Below are 16,625 nucleotides of genomic sequence, written 5' to 3' on the forward strand. Positions count from 1 at the left end.
CCGGAGCCTCTGGATCGTGGCATCTGCCGCAGGCGCTTCGAAACCCTCCCCATTTGCATGGGGACGGGTACCCTTTGCTCCCCTCCCCTCTCTCTGTCCCTCTCTCACCTGACTTCATTTACATCTCCCTGGGTCCCAGCCCTTCCAAGGCCGGAGTTGCTAATGTGATTTGCTGTCAAGTTCCAGAAAGCCCCTGCCAGGAAAACCAGCTCCCACCCGAGAGGGTCTCCGGTGAGGACGCCCCTTCAGAAGGGCACAGCAGCCAGGGCAGTGGGGCAGGGCAGGCTTGGCCCCTTCTGGGATGCCCGATGGATAAGGCTGATCCCTGGGGACAGCTCTGACTTCAGGGGAGTCTGTGTTCTGACAGGAAGGTCCTCAGAGGGCCAGGAGCTGTTGGTGGCTCTGGAAGGATGACAGGGCTGCTGTGAGCTCCTCCTTGTCTTGGCACTTGCCTGTGGCCAGTTTCTGTGCATTGTCATCCTCAGCCCCACCCTAGAGCCGAGAAAGGGAGAGGGAGGGAGGTGCCAACGGGGACCCCACTTCTCAAAGCCGGCCGCTTTCCAACGTCCGTGCTGCCTTCCCTCACTCACACACAGTCAGGGAGCCCGCCCGTGGGCCATTCTCGGGTTCCTGGGCCCTGTCTTCTTGGGACCTAGAAGAGGGTGGATGGTGGCTTTGCTGTCAGGATGCAGGACCCCGCAGAGAGCTGGGCACTGGGGACTGGCCAGTCCCCCATTATGGGCTGGGGACCTGTTTGTAGCCTTAGCGTCTTGCTAATCTGCATGTGCAGGTAAGAGGCGGTTTTGAAGCTGGGTGACCTTGTGAGAGTCAACCTACCTCTGGGTCTGTTTTCCTGTGAAATCAGGTACAGACGCCTTTCCAGCTCTTCCTGCAGGGTTGCTTTGAGGTTTAAGGAGATAAGAGACACGAAAATCCTCTGTAAGTGGCTTCATCACTCTCGGAGCTTAAGATGATTAGAGAGTGGAGGGCAGCAGCCTACATCAGTATATTAAATTAATTAAGAAATAAAACTGGGGGATTTGTGATAGTCCTGGGAGGGCACCCCGTTCACTTCACGCAGAGCCCCTGGCCAGGGACGGGAAGGACCCGGCGGTGAGTCGTGCAGCCTGGAGAGACTCTGTGGCTGCCAATGACGGCGGGGGCCGGTGCACTGTGGCTGGCGTCCCTTCCTCACGCCCGGGAGCAGGCAGCGACTGCAGCGGGAGGGATGCAGGGCTGACTGAAAAGACAGTGACGCAGTTCAGAAATGGGTAGGGAAGGAAGTCCTGGGAGGCTGGTGCCTCTGCACCCCCCCGGGGCCACCTGGTGCTTGGACTGAAGGGAAATGTGGGGGCCGTGAGTGTGAGGGAGCCCGGTGAGCGGCCGACGTTTGTGCACTCAGAGGGGGATCCCGTGGGATGTGGAGGTTCGGTTCGACCAATCTTTGTCCAACAACCTGGAGCGGTGGACAGAGCACGGGATTCAGGGACAGACAGACAGGCAGTGCCTTGGATTGACGTGCTCCTGCGGAGCGATGCCTGGCACACAGCCGGGGCTCTGCACCGGGAGCACCGTGAGGATACCTGCTCCGTCCTGCTCTGTCCTGGCCACCCCCGGCGCTGTCCTCATAGAGCCGCTCACATCCACTGGGCACAGGGGTGTGGCCGTGTGGGAGCCTCACGTCCCCCCTCTCTCCTGCTCCAGAAAAAGAGCAAGGTGCACTACCATGTTGCTGTCATCGTCAACTACCTGGGCCACTGCATCTCCCTGCTGGCCCTCCTGGTGGCCTTTGTCCTCTTTCTGCGGCTCAGGTGAGAAGGCCCTGCCGCCTCCTCCTGTCCCCACCCTGAGCAGAGTGGAGACGGAGATGCAGGGGCAGCTCTGGGGAGGGGGGTGCTGGAAAGGGGACGCCCTGCCCTCCCCTCGGTGGGAGGGTGGCATATGCAGGAGTCTCTTGGGACCACTGGCAGAGCCGCTCTGCTCCTCCCCAGTAGCTGCTGGGGGCAGAGGGTGGAGAGGGAGGAGGCCCAGGCTCATGTTGTGTCACCCACATCCAGCCTGGGCTGCACCATTTTGGGGTGACTAGGCAGGTGGAGCCCTGGAAGTGGGGCCTCCATAGAGTGGCACCCCCTTTTTGGGTTTGAAAGTGCCTGGGCCCCAGCACTGCTGCCAAGGACGCAGGTGGCAGGGTCGGGACAAGGGGCAGTGGGAGCAGGGCTGATGCTCTGACTCTCTATCCTGTGGTGGCAGGGAGTGGAGGGGCACCCTGGGGGCAGTGGGCATTGCAGGTAGCAGGCAGCCTTGGTCCAGGGAGCACGGGCCGTGTGCCAGGCACTGCCCCCAGGAGCTTACGTCTGGGTGCGCCGCAGGCGGGAAGGGCTCTGTGGGGCATCAAGAGAGCCTTGCTGCCACCTCCCCATGTGACTTGGCCAGTCAGCCCCGCTCTGCCTCAGTTTCCCCATCCATACATGTGGGCTGGAGCAGCGCTGGAGGCCTGTGCCTTATCTGCTCTCCTCCTGTCACTCCTGTCATCCACCTGCTCCGCTGCCCAGAAGCATCCGGTGCCTGCGGAACATCATCCACTGGAACCTCATCTCAGCCTTCATCCTGCGCAACGCCACCTGGTTCGTGGTGCAGCTCACCATGAGCCCCAAGGTCCACCAGAGCAATGTGGTGCGTCCTGTCAGGGAGCAGGATGGGGCCACACCCAGGTCAGAGGAAGGCCCGGGAGGGGGTCCCCTGCAGGGGAGGGGCTGGGCCCAGCCTCAGGGACCAGGGGACAGGGACAGGATCCCAGGGTGTGTGTGCCCCATCCTGTCCAGAGGAGGCCCCAGGCCCGGCTGGGTGCTGCCCCTCCTCCATCATCAGCTCTGGTTGGGGGTGGCAGGGCTGGTGCAGGCTGGTGACAGCCGCCTACAACTATTTCCACGTGACCACCTTCTTCTGGATGTTCGGTGAGGGCTGCTACCTGCACACGGCCATCGTGCTCACCTACTCCACCGACCGGCTGCGCAAGTGGATGTTCATCTGCATCGGCTGGGGTGAGCTGGGCCGCCTCCTGGCCCCGCCTGCCCTCTCCTCACCCAGCCTCAGGCCGGCAGGCTGGGGGCCTGAGAGACAGAGCCCGGGTTGGGGTGGTGGGGTGCGCCATGGCCCTCCGCCCCTCACTGGAGGTAGGAGGCACGTGGTTCCAGCTCAACCCCAGCAACCCCTGACCCTCGGCTGCACTGGGGTCCTCCAGGCTTGGGATCCCCCAGGCCCCCCTGAGGGGCTCTATGACACCCCCTCTCTCCCCCAGGTGTGCCTTTCCCCATCATTGTGGCCTGGGCCATTGGGAAGCTGTACTATGACAATGAGAAGTAAGTCACCTCCTTCCCCTTCTCGACCTCCAGGCCCAGGCTCCCCGCCCAGCTCTGCTGACACTCCCCGAGGACTGGCCCGTGCCTGCTTCCCTGTCAGAACCCTGGTTTCTGCATCTGTAGGGGGAAGGAGGTGGGGGCGGGACTCAGTCCGGGGGTCCCTCCCCTCTGAGGGGGCTGGACAGGCGGGATCCAGTGTCCTTTATCTGCTTCGAGCTCACAGGAGAGGCAGTCTGGAGCCAGACTGCACAGGGTCTGAGTCGTGGCTCCATCATTAAATAGCTAATTACTGCAGCGTGCCTCAGTTTCCTCATCTGTAACATGGACACCCTAATAATAGTGCCTACCTCAAAGGCTGTTGTGGGAGTAACAGGAGTTAATATATATTCACCCTTTAGAATAGTGCCCGACACATAGTAAATGTAATTTAGATGTGTTCTGTTAAGACTTGTTTTAACAAAAGATTCCATGAATTTAATAGAAACTGATCCAGATGATCTCAGAGCCTCCTTCCAGCTCTGAAGCCCTGTGGCGCCTTATAAAATGGACTCAGGTGTCCCCAATCACCCCTGAAAACTTGATTTCTGCCGCAGTGGTTCTCAACCTTGGCTCACATTGGAGTCACCTGGGAAGCTTTAAAAAGTACGGATGCTGGGGCGTCGTCACCCCAGAGAGTTGGATGTAATTGGTCCAGGGTGTGGCCTGCAACTTAGGTTTTTTAAAAACTGTCTAGATGATTCTAATGTTTATCTAAGATTGAGAAAGACTGAAAACCACTGAGAGAGAGAGAAGGGGGACATAGATGGCCAGGGGAGGCACCAGGATCTTTTTGGGCGAAAGAAGTGTTCTCAGGAACCCTCTTTCTGACTGGGGGTCCAGGCAGCCTCTGTCCCGGTGGCGAACCCTCTCCTCCCCCACGGAGGGGACGGGGCCTCCGCAGCCTCCCTGGGCTCCACGTGGAGCCGGGAAGATTATCTTCCATGCTGATGAGGCTGCCTTCACCGCGTGCGCACCGGGGCGGGTGGGCGTCCAGCCGGGCGGGCAGGCTGCGCCCCAGAACAGGAGCTTCGTAAACCCTGGCAGTGGCGCCTGTGCCTGCAGGTGTGTGCGTGAGTATAGGAGGGGCTAGAAGGTTCAGAAACCTGCTGTGCGTGTGCGTGTGCGTGTGCGCATGCACTCGTGCGCTGTGTCTCGGAGGGAAGAGCATTCCTGGGCTGGAGGAGAGAGTGGGTCTGAGCGGCTCCGACGCCCCACCTAGTGGTGAGCTGCCGACGGTGCAGCAGAGGCCTGGGCGTGAGCAGCCGGAACTTGGAGCCCAGAGGCCGAGAAGGCCTGGACCCGGCCCTCAAACGGCTGCCTTTGACCTACGTGGTGTTTTCAGAAGACTTGATTTTGTAGCCAACCTTTACAAAGTCAAAAGGTTTCACATAAAAACCCCAAGTTCTGGCTTATGGAGGCACCATGAGATCCAGCCACTGCCCACAAGGGCTCAGGGCTTCCCGTCCCCGCCACTCCCCAGACCTCCCCGGGGCTTGCAGTAGGCAAATGTGGGAAAATGCAAAGCGAAGCTGCCTCCGGAGACAGGTGGGACCTGTGCAAGTCTCCCCTCAAGGTCGATCAGACTGCATTTGAACGGACTCAGGTGGAGGTTGCTAACTGTTGGGTGCGAGGCTGACTGTGTGTGCTGCTGCCCCACAGCACCCCAGGGCTGTGCTGAGCCTCGGCCACTGCCAGGGCACCGCCAGGGCAAGGAGGCAGTGGTGGCGTGTGGGCCTGCTCCTGGTCACTGTGTCTCCACGTGCCCTCCCTGCCGCAGTGCCTGCTTCCAGCTCCGCATGTCCCCAGAGGGTGCTGTGCTCTCTGCAGAGGGGACAGCTGAGGCACTGCAGTGGGATCGAGTGGCTTGACCTGCCAGGGTTGGATTCGGGGCACCCACATCCTGGCTTCCGGCCCCAGTCCCACCCTGGCCGAGCACTGCCCCTCCCCCATGCCACTGACGGGGACCCAGATGACCCTCCCCTCCCCTTCCCTCTGTGGCCTTCTAGGTGCTGGTTCGGCAAGCGGCCTGGGGTGTACACCGACTACATCTACCAGGGGCCCATGATCCTGGTCCTGCTGGTAAGAAGCTGGGTGGGGACAGCAGACAGGGTGCAGTGAGGGGGGGGGGCGCCATCAGTGCTGCCTGTGGACAGAAAGACCCCTCTGCCTGGAGGTGGGGACCACCTGGAGGAGGGGCCACGGGCCAGGCCTGTGCAAGTGCTAGTGAGGAGGAGGGAGAGCAGCCGGGGCTCCGAGCCAGGATCCTACACACCTCCACGCCTGCACCGCCTCACTCATGTGCTCAAATTGCAGATCAATTTCATCTTCCTTTTCAACATCGTCCGCATCCTCATGACCAAGCTCCGGGCGTCCACCACCTCTGAGACCATTCAGTACAGGTGACTGGGTCCTGCCTGCCCCACCCCCGGGGGATTCAGAGTCAGGGTCCCCGCCAGGCCTGGCCGTCCCTCCTGGCAGTCCCAGCTCCCCCTCCTCAGACACTCCTGAGACCTGCCACTCCCCATTCCCTCCCCTCCCCCAGCCCTGGCCCCTCTCACTGAGCCAGAGGCAGCCCCTCTGGGCTGGGCTGTGACTCTGGGCCCCCTGTCTGCCCCACCCCAGGAAGGCAGTGAAGGCCACTCTGGTGCTGCTCCCACTCCTCGGCATCACGTACATGCTGTTCTTCGTAAACCCCGGGGAGGATGAAGTCTCCCGGGTCGTCTTCATCTACTTCAACTCCTTCCTGGAATCCTTCCAGGTACAGCTGCCCTCCCCTCCCTCCAGCCCTGGAGGGGCCAGGCCTGCACCTCCTTGGGTGGGGCTTCTCCCAGGCAGGGACCTGGAGGACAGGAGGCTGGGGGAGGCCGGATGGGGCTACACCACCTGCCGTAGGCCTTTGACCGGCCTTGTCTCTCCTCCCAGGGCTTCTTCGTGTCTGTGTTCTACTGTTTCCTCAACAGTGAGGTGAGGACCGGGGGCTGGGCTCAGGGTGGCTGAGGCCTGTGGGGACTAGAGACTGCCCAGAGCCTCCTCTGGCCCTCGGGTGCTGGCTCCCTCCTCCTCCTCCCAGGTCCCACGGTGGGGGCCCTGCCACCTGCCCACTCTGCTCCTTTGTTCTCAGAGGCATTGCCCAGACACCCCGGGCTTCAGTCTCACCGAGTCTGGGAAACCCAGGCCGGGCTGAGCGCAGGGGCAGGGAAAGCATGCGGGTCGAGGGCAGGGATTCCTCACGGCAAAGGCCATGTAGTGCCTTTGTGTGGATTAGAAAAAGGTGCCCCTTCCTCAGAACACTGGAGAAAATTGTCCCAACAAACATGCAAATCAACGATGCCACCAACGTTGAGTGTGGACCCCTGTGCAGCGCCCGCCTGGAGCTGCTCCCCCAGACAGTGGCCTGCGCAGCCAGGGGAGGGAGGGGTCCTGAGCCCCAGGCTCAGATGTGCCCTGCCTTGTGCCCACAGGTCCGCTCTGCCATCCGAAAAAGGTGGCACCGGTGGCAGGACAAGCACTCGATCCGCGCCCGGGTGGCCCGCGCCATGTCCATCCCCACGTCCCCCACCCGTGTCAGCTTTCACAGCATCAAGCAGTCCACAGCAGTCTGAGCTGCAGGGCCGTGGAGCTGCCCCCTGAGAGCTGTGGCTGGGGGGTGACAGCCAGGCTCACTGACCACCTGTCTGTGGAGGCGACCTGCTCCTTCCCACGCCCTCCCCGCCAGGAGCATCTGGCACGAGAGCCTGGGGGGGCCGCGCTCCACCCTCCGCCGAGCAGGAGTTCCAGATCGTGGGAACAGCGGAGCCTGAGCCGCAGGATGGACAGTCACCTGCAAGACTGGGCAGCACCCAGGGCCGCTGGGGTAGGGAACTGGGAATGAATGGAAACAGGGAACCGGAAACCTGCAGCAGCACACACGTCCCTCCAGAGCACAAGAAGCCAGCCCACTGGGTCCTGGGGCTGTCCTCAGCAACTGCGGGGAGGCTGCCGCCCCAGGGGCATCATGGGACACTCTCAAGATAGCATCTGAGTCACCAGAAGCTGCCTCCAGGGATGCCGCCTGACAGCGCTGGGAACCCAGGCCGCATGCTCAGGAGCCCTGGAGACATCATCAGACATTGGGCCACATCACTGGAAATCACTCCCAACCCACCAGAGCTTCACTGGCACTGTGGTACTGCCACCAGAAATGCCGTGCCTTGCTGCCTTGCACCCTTCGATGTTTACTACCCTGCAGGCCAGGCCGGCTTCCCCCACCCCACCGTGGAGGATACCCTAACTCCCATCGCCCCGCCCCTGGCTGTTTCCCCATTGTGAGAAGACGGGGGCTGGGAGGGGGACGGAGCAGCCTGTGAGCAAGAACCAGGTGTGCCCAGCCAGGCCAGTCCCCCTCTGGGGTGGGCAGAGACCTCTTGGGGGCGTCCAGCCTGCCAGCTGCAGTGCCCCGGCCTCTGGGGCAGGATGGCTAGCTAACAAAAGACAGGAGAAGGCCCCTCTCCGCCCGGGGGCCCTGGAGCAGGACAAGTGGCTCTCGGGACAAGCCCCTGGCCGACAGATCACTTACACCCCAGGTGTGGACTGGCCCAGCCCCCACTGGACCCACCCATGTCCAGGGTGACTGGACGGCCAGCTGGGCTTGTGAGGGGCCCCTAGAAGATGCGGGTATCAGCTGTGAGGGGGGTGGCTGATGTGAAAAATAATATTTATCTTTTCAACCAGCATCTGTGAAGGCCTGGACTCTGCCGGGGCTGGGTGGGGAGGGTGCCTCGGAGAAGTGGGGGGCGTTTTTCAGCCTTCAGGGGCTGCTGTGTTGCTGGGAACCTGACACCACTTACACCTGGGCAAGGATGGGGAGCTGGGTGAGGCCCTGAGGGCCGGGAAGGGCGAGGGCAGGGGACTTAGAGGAAGGAACGGGCCTGGCCAGGGCCGGTTAGGGGTAGCTCTTTGCAAAGAGGGCAGCTGCAGGGAGAGACGGGCCATGGATTGGGGACACAGGGGAAGGATGCCATGGGGCGGGGGGGCAGCTTGAACAACGGAGACAGGAGCGTGTCCCAGGCCCGGGGAGGAGCTGAGCCCAGAAGCAGACAGTGGAGTAGGAAGCTGGGGGCGGGGGAGGGGGGCTGGACAGGCCTTGAATGCCATCTTAGCTTGGGGTCCCCCAGAAGCAGACCTTGGGACGAGGGTTCTAGCACACACTCAAGGGGAGGGGAGCAGAGGGAGGGCAAGTGGGAGTGAGGCTGGGCTAGGAGGGCACCCCAGAGAGGGTGGGCAGGTGGCACCACACCACTGTGGGCAGCAGAGGTCCCTCCCGCTGGGGAAGCCGGGAGCCAGCTGGAGCCTACGGGGTGGGGAGAGGATGTATTTATCCACCGACTCACACTGGTGGCTGGTTGAGGGCTGCCCCCAGGGGACATTAACTCCCCTGCATCTCCCACATCCACGTGGGCCACAGGGCGGAGAGCGCCCTCAGGCACAGCAACGTGCAGGTCGGGGGAAGCCAGCGCTGCCTCGAAAGGGCAGGGGTGTGAGTGGGACGGCGGAGCTCTGCACGGGGCCCGGGCAGCCTGGACCTTGCCCCTGGGTCTCTGACCAGGGAGGAGGCCACGCAGGGTGTGCGTGCACATGTGCACCTGGGTGCGTACAAGGGCACGTGGCGTCTGGGCGCCAGGAACAGACACCCGTGGTGCTGAGAGCTCCTGAGGGAGGGGAGGTCCTGGGTGAGGGTCTGGGCCCAGGGGAGCTAAGGGTGTCCGTATGGGGTACCCCACTCTGCCAGTTCCCAAGCACTGGGCCCTTAAACAGAGAGAGGTCCAGGGCACGGCCGGACAGAGGTAGGCGATGGCTTCCAGAGCAGCTTGGGGCGAGCAGGGAGAAGCCCAGTGAAGGTCCTGGTGACAGGAGGGACCAGAAGTGGCTGGTGAGTCTCAGATGGCCACAACTGAGACAGCTTTGTCAACTCTGCCTCTCACCCACAGTGAAGGAGGAGAAGTGAGAGAGCGAGGTTCTCCCCGCACAGTGAGGGCTGGGATGGGGGGTGCAGCCCAAGGATGGAGGGGTCTACGGGGCTGGGGTGGGAGGAGGCAGAGGGGGTGCTGCACAGACGGGGTAGAGATGGGGCCAAGCTAGGCAGCGCCCCCTTGCCTGCGTGTGCCTCCCGATGCTCTAGCCCTGTGGTCCCCAACTCCCAGGCCGTTAGGAACTGGGCCGCGCATGCGAGGGATCTAGGTTGCACGCTCCTTACGAGAATCTAACGCCTGATGCTCTGAGGTGGAGCTGAGGTGGTGATGCTAGCGCTGGGGAGCAGCTGCACGTACAGATTATCATTAGCAGAGAGGTGTGACTACACAATAAATATAATGCGCCCGAATCATCCTGAAACCACCCCCCCCCACCCAGTCTGTTGAAAAATTGTCTTCCATGAAACCAGTCCCTGGTGCCAAAAAGGCTGGGGACCACTGCTCTAGCCAACAGCACCCTCCAGGCACCCCCTGTTCTCTCAGCACCATGCTGGGCCCCAGTGAGGGGTTGGGGGGAGCCAGGATGGACACTGGCAACCACTGTGATGCTCAGGACACTCCAAGGCGAAGTTGGCGGTCGTCGGAGAAGCTGGAGAGGGTGTCCCTGGGCAGGGGGCTGGCCCAGAGGAAGCCTAGGGCCCCTCCCATCCAGAAACCCCAAGGGCAGAGGGGCTGCTTCAGAGCACAGGGGGGAACATCTGGGCCCCAAAGTCTGCAGCCCAGAGGCCCAGAGGCCCAGATCCTAACCTGTCCGTGGCAGACGTGTGTCCTGGGCTTCAGCACGGGGACAAGGCAGGCCCCTAGACCAGGGGTCTGGGCTGTTCTCTGAGGTTCAGCTTGTGGGTAGGGGGGAGGCCCCTCTGGGGGTGAGTGGGGCATGACAGGCCAATATCACTACACTGTGGGGGGGGCTGCTGCAGGGTCGGGGTCCCCGGGGGCCTTCCCAGACCCCGGACAGGCCCCTCTCTCACACCTGGAAGGACTTTATGCCATACCCAGAGGCCACAGCCCCCTTAAGCTGCCCCCACCTGAGCCCTTTTCTCCCTGAGACCCTCCCTCATGAGCACAGAAGAGCAGTGGGGGAAAGGCCACACTGCTTTTCCAGTTAGGGGTCCCCCCAGCCCCTGAGTGTGACAGCATAGTCCTTGCCCTGTGCTCCTCGGCCTTCCCCCCAGGCCTCCTTCTCAGGCCCTCTGCTGTTGGTTCAGCCACCCTGGGACCAGGCCTGGGGAGGGAGTCAGGTTTGGGAAAACCGTGCGTTAGGGAGGGAGGTGGGTTTTGGAGTCCATGTAATGATAGCTTAATTGCCGGCATTGTAGACTGCTTTGCATGAACTCCTTTATGCCATTTGTGACCTAATCCTTAGCTGGCTCACGGAGGTAGGAACCAGCCCATTTTGCAGCCGAGAACCCTGAGGCCTAGCAACTCCCTGAGACTGAAGGCCTGGCCCCAGTGCAGGGCTCTTGCCACCCCTCGGTTGGCTGAAGTCTCTGGGGTATCAGTGTTGCAAGGCCAGCACCCACTGAGCAGCTCTGGAGCAAGAGGGCAGCAAGGAGGCCTCGGGGTCTGGGACACGTCCCACGTGACAATACAACTGGCCCAAATGCGGCCCAGCCAACATCCCAGCTGCTCTGAGCCTGCCGGGCGGGATCAATGAGGGGTCTACATGCCAGCACCTCCTTCCCCAGCTCTGACATCCTCCAACCTCCACTCCTTAAAACAATGCTTTACTTCAAACAGTGCAGCCCAGGCCACCCAGGCCCTGCCCAGCCCTGTGAGGGTGCCACTGGTCCCCGAGCTCAGGGATATCCCAGACTTCCAACTCAACTGCCCACACGTGGCCCAAACACAGGGGGTTGGTTTCTGCAATTCACCATCAGCATTACTGACACTATTGACTGTTTACTAGGCACCAGGTGCTGTTAAGCCCTCCACACGGTAATCTCATCTACTCCCCATAGTGCCGTATGAGGCAGGGTGCTGTTATCCCCATTTAACAGATAGGAGAAATGAAGCCCAGAGAGGTTAAGAGACCTGCCCGAGGGTACCCAGCAGTGGCATGGCCAGATGAGAAGCAAGGGTGGCATCGAGTGGCCTCTATGATGCTTACCCCTGTGCACATGGAGGTCTCTGCAAGGTTGCCCTCCCGGCTCCACTGCCTCCCCCGCTCCCCTCCCCAGGGCAATTCTTCAGTTCCCCACCTGTGGGCAACAGCATTCAGGGAGGAGCCAGCTGTGGGAGTTGGAGCTGCAGAGTGTGAGCCTCGGGCAACTCACTCCCTGAACCCAGCCTCCAGGCCAGCCCCAGCTGCCAGCCTCCCCCTGTCCTCTGTCCCAGCCCTGTCCCAGCTCCACCTTGGGGCCCCACCCCCAGCCCACCAACCCCTGCAGGCCCTGCTGGCAGCCCAGGGTCATGAGAGGCCCGGGCCGTGTATATTTTTCCAAGCTCTCAGCAAGTTGGAAACACCAGTGAGATCATCATTTGGAGACAACTCCAGAGACCACCTTTGGCCACCAGACTGCAACCCTGTCACCTTCTGTCCCTCTGAGGCGTCTTGGACAGAGCCCTGCTGCCCAGCCTCATTGCACATCGGACCAAGGCAGGTGGAGGCAGAGGAGGGGGAAGGGGCCTCTTAGGCCCTAAGGAGATGGGGGCAGGGGCGGTGGTGGAGCACAGCAGGCATCAGCTAGGGTGGACATTGTGGGGCAGAGGGAGCAGAGGGGAGGGAGCAGATGGTGCTCTGGCCTCTTGTCCCTTGTCGGGTCCTAGAACATGTAGCTAGAGGGGCTGGGCAGGGAAGCAAGGGCAGGTGAGGGAGCCAGGTGAGCCGGGCACCTTCCCCACCCTTGCCACTACTGGCTGCCCAGGTCTGCTGCCCTCGCGGTCCTGTGTAAATCAAGATAAATGCTCTGATGGCCACCTAGGTCCCCAAACAGAAGGCAGGGACATTGCCCCTGGCCTGCCCTGGGCAGCCACCCTGAGAACCCAGGCCACAGCTGTGGGCTGTGCAGTGGGGGGGAGCAAGGCTGCAGACACAGGGGTGCCCCCCGGGAGAGTGGCTGCACCTGGAGGCCAGGGGGCAGGGGCAGGGGCAGGGCTGCAGAGTCCTGGAGCAGCCACAGGTGTGAACGCACCCACCAGGCACAGGCAGCACGGAGGAGGGCAATGCTCGGGCTGGTGAGGCGGGGAGAGGACGGATCTGGGAAGCAGGGCTTGAACTGAGCCCTGAGAACCTTTGGCGAGCTGGGTCCCAGGAAAAGGCTCAGCGGGAACGAGCCTTCAGAGAATTCCTCAAGCCCAAGGGGAGGTCAGGGAGAAAAGGCAGGAGCAAGCTCTGTTTGGGGTGCCCGTGTTTCCTGACCCCCAAATCAGGGCACATGCTGGTCTGTCGGGGTCCAGGAGAACTAAAATGAAACTTGTCCTGAGGACAGTGCCACTGGAGGGGACTGGCACTGGTCATTGTCATTGTTTTTTTTAATTGTGACAAAATACACATAGCACAAAACTTACCATTTCACCCATGCCAAAATGCACAATTCGGTGGCTTTAAATGCATTCACAATGTTGTGCAACTGTCACCACTATCTAGTTCTGGAACTTTTTCATCACCCCAAATGGAAACTCCACCCGCATCAAGCAGTCACTCCCCTCTTCCCCTCCCCAAGCCCCTGACCACTGCGAATCTGCTTTCTGTCTCTATAGATTTGCCTGTTCCAGGTATTTCATATAAGTGGATCAATCATACGCTATTTGCCCTTTTGTGTCTGGTTTCTTTCGCTCAGCATCATGTTTTAAAGGTTCCTTCGCACTGTGACACCTGTCAGAACTCCATTCCTTTGTATGGCTGGATGACACTCCACGGCACAGATACAACATGCTTTATCCATTCATCGGTTGATGGGCAACTGGGGTCTCTCCACCTGTTCCAACCAACTGTGAACAGTGCTGCTACAAGCACTCGTGCACCAGTTTTTGTTAGAACACCTGATTTCAATCCTTCAGGATCCATACCCAGCAGCAGAGTTGCGGGGTCATATGGTAACTATGTTTAACGTGTCTAGAACATGCTAAACTCTTCCATAGCGCTGTGCAACTTTGCATTCCCACCAGGTATGTACAACGGCTCCGATTTCTCCACATCCTCAACAAAACTTGAAACTGTCTGGTTTTTGGGATAATAGCCATGCTAGTAGGTATGTTGATCCTTGGCTTTTAAAAGACCCAAGACTCCCTGCATGGAGACAGGCCCTGAGAAAGGGCTCACACATCAGCAGTTGCTGGGGTGCCGGAAGAGTCCTGTTATCCCAGCCCTCGGTGGCCCTGCTGTGCCCAGCATCTACATGCTTGGATACAGAGGTGCACCCAGTTAGACACGGCTACGCTCCGTGATAAGAACCTCTCAGGCCAGGCCTCCCTCCCCTAACCACCCCCCAGACCAGCCTCCCCTTGGCAATGGGAACCCTCTGAAGGGGCAGCCGGCAGCCCCCTCCCTGGACCCTGCCCGCCGCTCCCCGCACCGGCCGGTGGCTCGTTCGCCAGTCAGTTGTGTTTGTTCCCTAGCGTGTTTCTGACAGTTCACTTGTCATTGTAATTACAGTCTGTAATCTAACTGAATGTTAGATTAATGAATGAATGGGAAGTGCACAAACGATGCACATGAGAAACATCATGTTTCTTAGGAAAATTCAGTTGAGTGCTTTGAAAGACACCATATAAATGAGTCACAAAGAAACTGCTGTCAAAGTAGGCGTGGGTAAGACCAACGTAAAGAACTGGGCGGGCGAGATTTCTAGATGGGCTCCTCCTGCTGACCGTTTCATAAGGTCCTTTAAGCGCACCCTGCGCTTCAAAGACTCCAGAGCTGATGCTGGAGACGGTGCTCCATCCGTGCAGATTTCCCAAGGAGGGTGACTCAGAATTGCAAGGGATGGACCCGTAACAGGAGAGAGCTTAAGACAGATCAGTGACTGCAAGCTTGCTCCTTGAGGTTAAAATGACATGTGTGTCTTTGGGGTTGACTTGCATCCCCCAAAAGATATGTTGAAGTCCTGACTCCTGGTACCTGTGAATGTGACCTTATTTGGAAATAGGGTCTTTGCAGATACAATCGAGTTAAGATGAGGTCCCTAGGGTGACCCTAACCCATTATAACTGGTGTCCTTATAAGAAGAGAAGAGACACAGAGACAGAGAGAGAGAATGCCATGCAACAACCCAGGCAAGATTTGAGTGGTGCAGCTGCAAACCGGGAGCCACCATGGACTGCCAGCCGCCATCAGAAGCTAGGAGGAGGGAAGGAAGGAAGCCACCCGGAGTCTCGGAGGAAGCATGGCCTACTGACACCTTGCTTGATTTTGGACTTATTTAGTCAGCTTGGGCTGCTATAACAAATACCACAGACTGGGCAGCTTAAACATCAACATTTATTTCTTACAGTTCTGGAGCATGGGAAGTCCAAGATCAAGGCACCAGCTGATTCAGTTCCTGGTGAGGGCTCTCTTCCTGGTCTGCAAGCAGCTGCCTTCTCCCCGTATCCTCACGTGACCAACACAGGGATCATCTCTCTTGTGCCTCTTTCTATAAAGGCACTAATCCCATCAGGAGGGCTCTGCCCCATGGCCTGTTTCAGTCCCAAAGGTCCCACTTCCAAATACCATAACCCTGGGGGTTAGGCTTCAACATAGGAATTTTGCAAGGACACAAATATTCAGTCCGTAGCAGACTTCTGGACTCCAGAACTGTAAAAGAATACATTTCTGTTGCTCTAAGCCACGCGGTGGCAATAACACTGAAAGTGAGGCCTGCACAAAAGAACAAGCAGTGGTGGCAGGGGCTGCACCCTCGGGCAGAGTGGCAAGGATAGATCTGGGGGCTGCGGCTGGGGCCGCGTTCGGGGTGGCGTGGGGGCAGGGGGAGCACAGTATTGTGCAGAGATTCTCTGGCTGTGGCTCCCACCTACCAACCACCAGCTCCAGAGACCTGGGCCACGGCCCCAGGGAGGGGAGCCCTGTCCCAAAGCAGTGGCCAGGTCAAAGAGTCACTGTGTACTGCGAGAAACTGAGAACACCAGGCTGCTCTGCTGGTGGCCGGTGGCAGAGCACAACTCTGGCAGAGGTGTTGTCACCATATCAAAGAGAAAAGGAGGTGAACGCCAGCCAGGGAGGCAGCAGAGGACCACCACAGGCCAGTGGGGAGAATGTGGGAACAATGGGACCAAGACTGCCACCTCCATCCCTCCCTTCTGGCTCCAGGGGCCCCAGGGTGCCTCCCACATGCACCAGTTGCCTTGATAACCCCATTCCTCAACCCCACCCCATTGTGGGTGGCCCGGAAAAGCCTGGACAGGAGGTCCTGGCTGGCCCGTGAGAGAGCAGGTGCCACGGGGCTAGTGGAAACCTGTAGAGCCAGAACCTGGGGCTCCTGACTTCAAACCCAGCTCCTGCCATTACTCAAGTTCTTTTTCCAGCTAGAAATTCACCGGCCTCAGGGCAGTGGCTGGGACAGTGGCTCTGAGTCCAGCTCGAAATGTTTGGGAGAGACATCAAGGTCCAGCCATTTAAGCAGCACAGGAGCCCCCAGACTTCTTAGCTGTGTCAGTTTGGGCTTCTTTGAGCCTCAGTTTTACTCATTCATCAAGTGGGTGTATTAGGGTGAGGTTAAGCTGCTATAACAAAGAGACCAGTGATAAGTCAATGGCTTAAGAAAGACCACATCTCTCTCTCTCTCTCTCTTCCCTGTCCACGGTGACCATCCCGTGGCTACTGCTCCGTGCAGACATCCAGGGACCCAGAGCCTTTCACTTTCTGTCTCCCCATTCCTTAGGACATTGTCCTCTTCATCACAGTCAAAGCCAGATCACAGGCCGGTCCTTGTTGTTACTCGTGAGAAGGGGAAAGAGACAGTGGACAGGGAGCCCCCCAGTCTTTCAGCCTAGACCCCTGGCCGGAGGGGCTCACACCATTTCGGCTGCACTTCCATTGGTGAGAACTTGGTCACACGCCGTTCCTAAGAGGGAGGCTGGGGCAGAGTTCTGGCCACGTGCTGGTAGAAAGGGGACTGATTCGGAAGGGCGGCTTGCAGCCTGGGGCTGGGTGGGTGTCCCGACACCTCCCTGCAGCTGTGCAGCGAGTACAGACCAAGTACCCGGCACTTAAAGTGCTCAGCGAAGGTGTTCAATGTCGCTGAGCTCAGAGCTCCAAGGGGTCGTAGAAACTCTCTGG

At 59.8% G+C, this 16,625-nt stretch overlaps 1 protein-coding gene across 2 annotated transcripts in view; it reads left to right on the forward strand.

Annotated features, from left to right (window-relative positions):
* Positions 1-7,201, forward strand: part of CRHR1 (corticotropin releasing hormone receptor 1) — a 42,088-nt gene extending 34,887 nt beyond the window's left edge. For both annotated transcript variants that reach the window (XM_045525901.1, XM_045525902.1), the window contains 9 exons: positions 1,705-1,811; positions 2,553-2,673; positions 2,888-3,041; positions 3,299-3,359; positions 5,405-5,477; positions 5,712-5,797; positions 6,021-6,156; positions 6,321-6,362; positions 6,860-7,201. In XM_045525901.1, the coding sequence (XP_045381857.1) occupies positions 1,705-1,811; positions 2,553-2,673; positions 2,888-3,041; positions 3,299-3,359; positions 5,405-5,477; positions 5,712-5,797; positions 6,021-6,156; positions 6,321-6,362; positions 6,860-7,000 (921 nt within the window). In that variant the 3' untranslated portion in view covers positions 7,001-7,201. The remainder of the gene's footprint in view (positions 1-1,704; positions 1,812-2,552; positions 2,674-2,887; positions 3,042-3,298; positions 3,360-5,404; positions 5,478-5,711; positions 5,798-6,020; positions 6,157-6,320; positions 6,363-6,859) is intronic.
* Positions 7,202-16,625: the final 9,424 nt, after the last annotated feature.

Source organism: Lemur catta, chromosome 15, assembly GCF_020740605.2.
Source record: "Lemur catta isolate mLemCat1 chromosome 15, mLemCat1.pri, whole genome shotgun sequence".
In the NCBI taxonomy this organism is placed as follows: Eukaryota; Metazoa; Chordata; class Mammalia; order Primates; family Lemuridae; genus Lemur; species Lemur catta.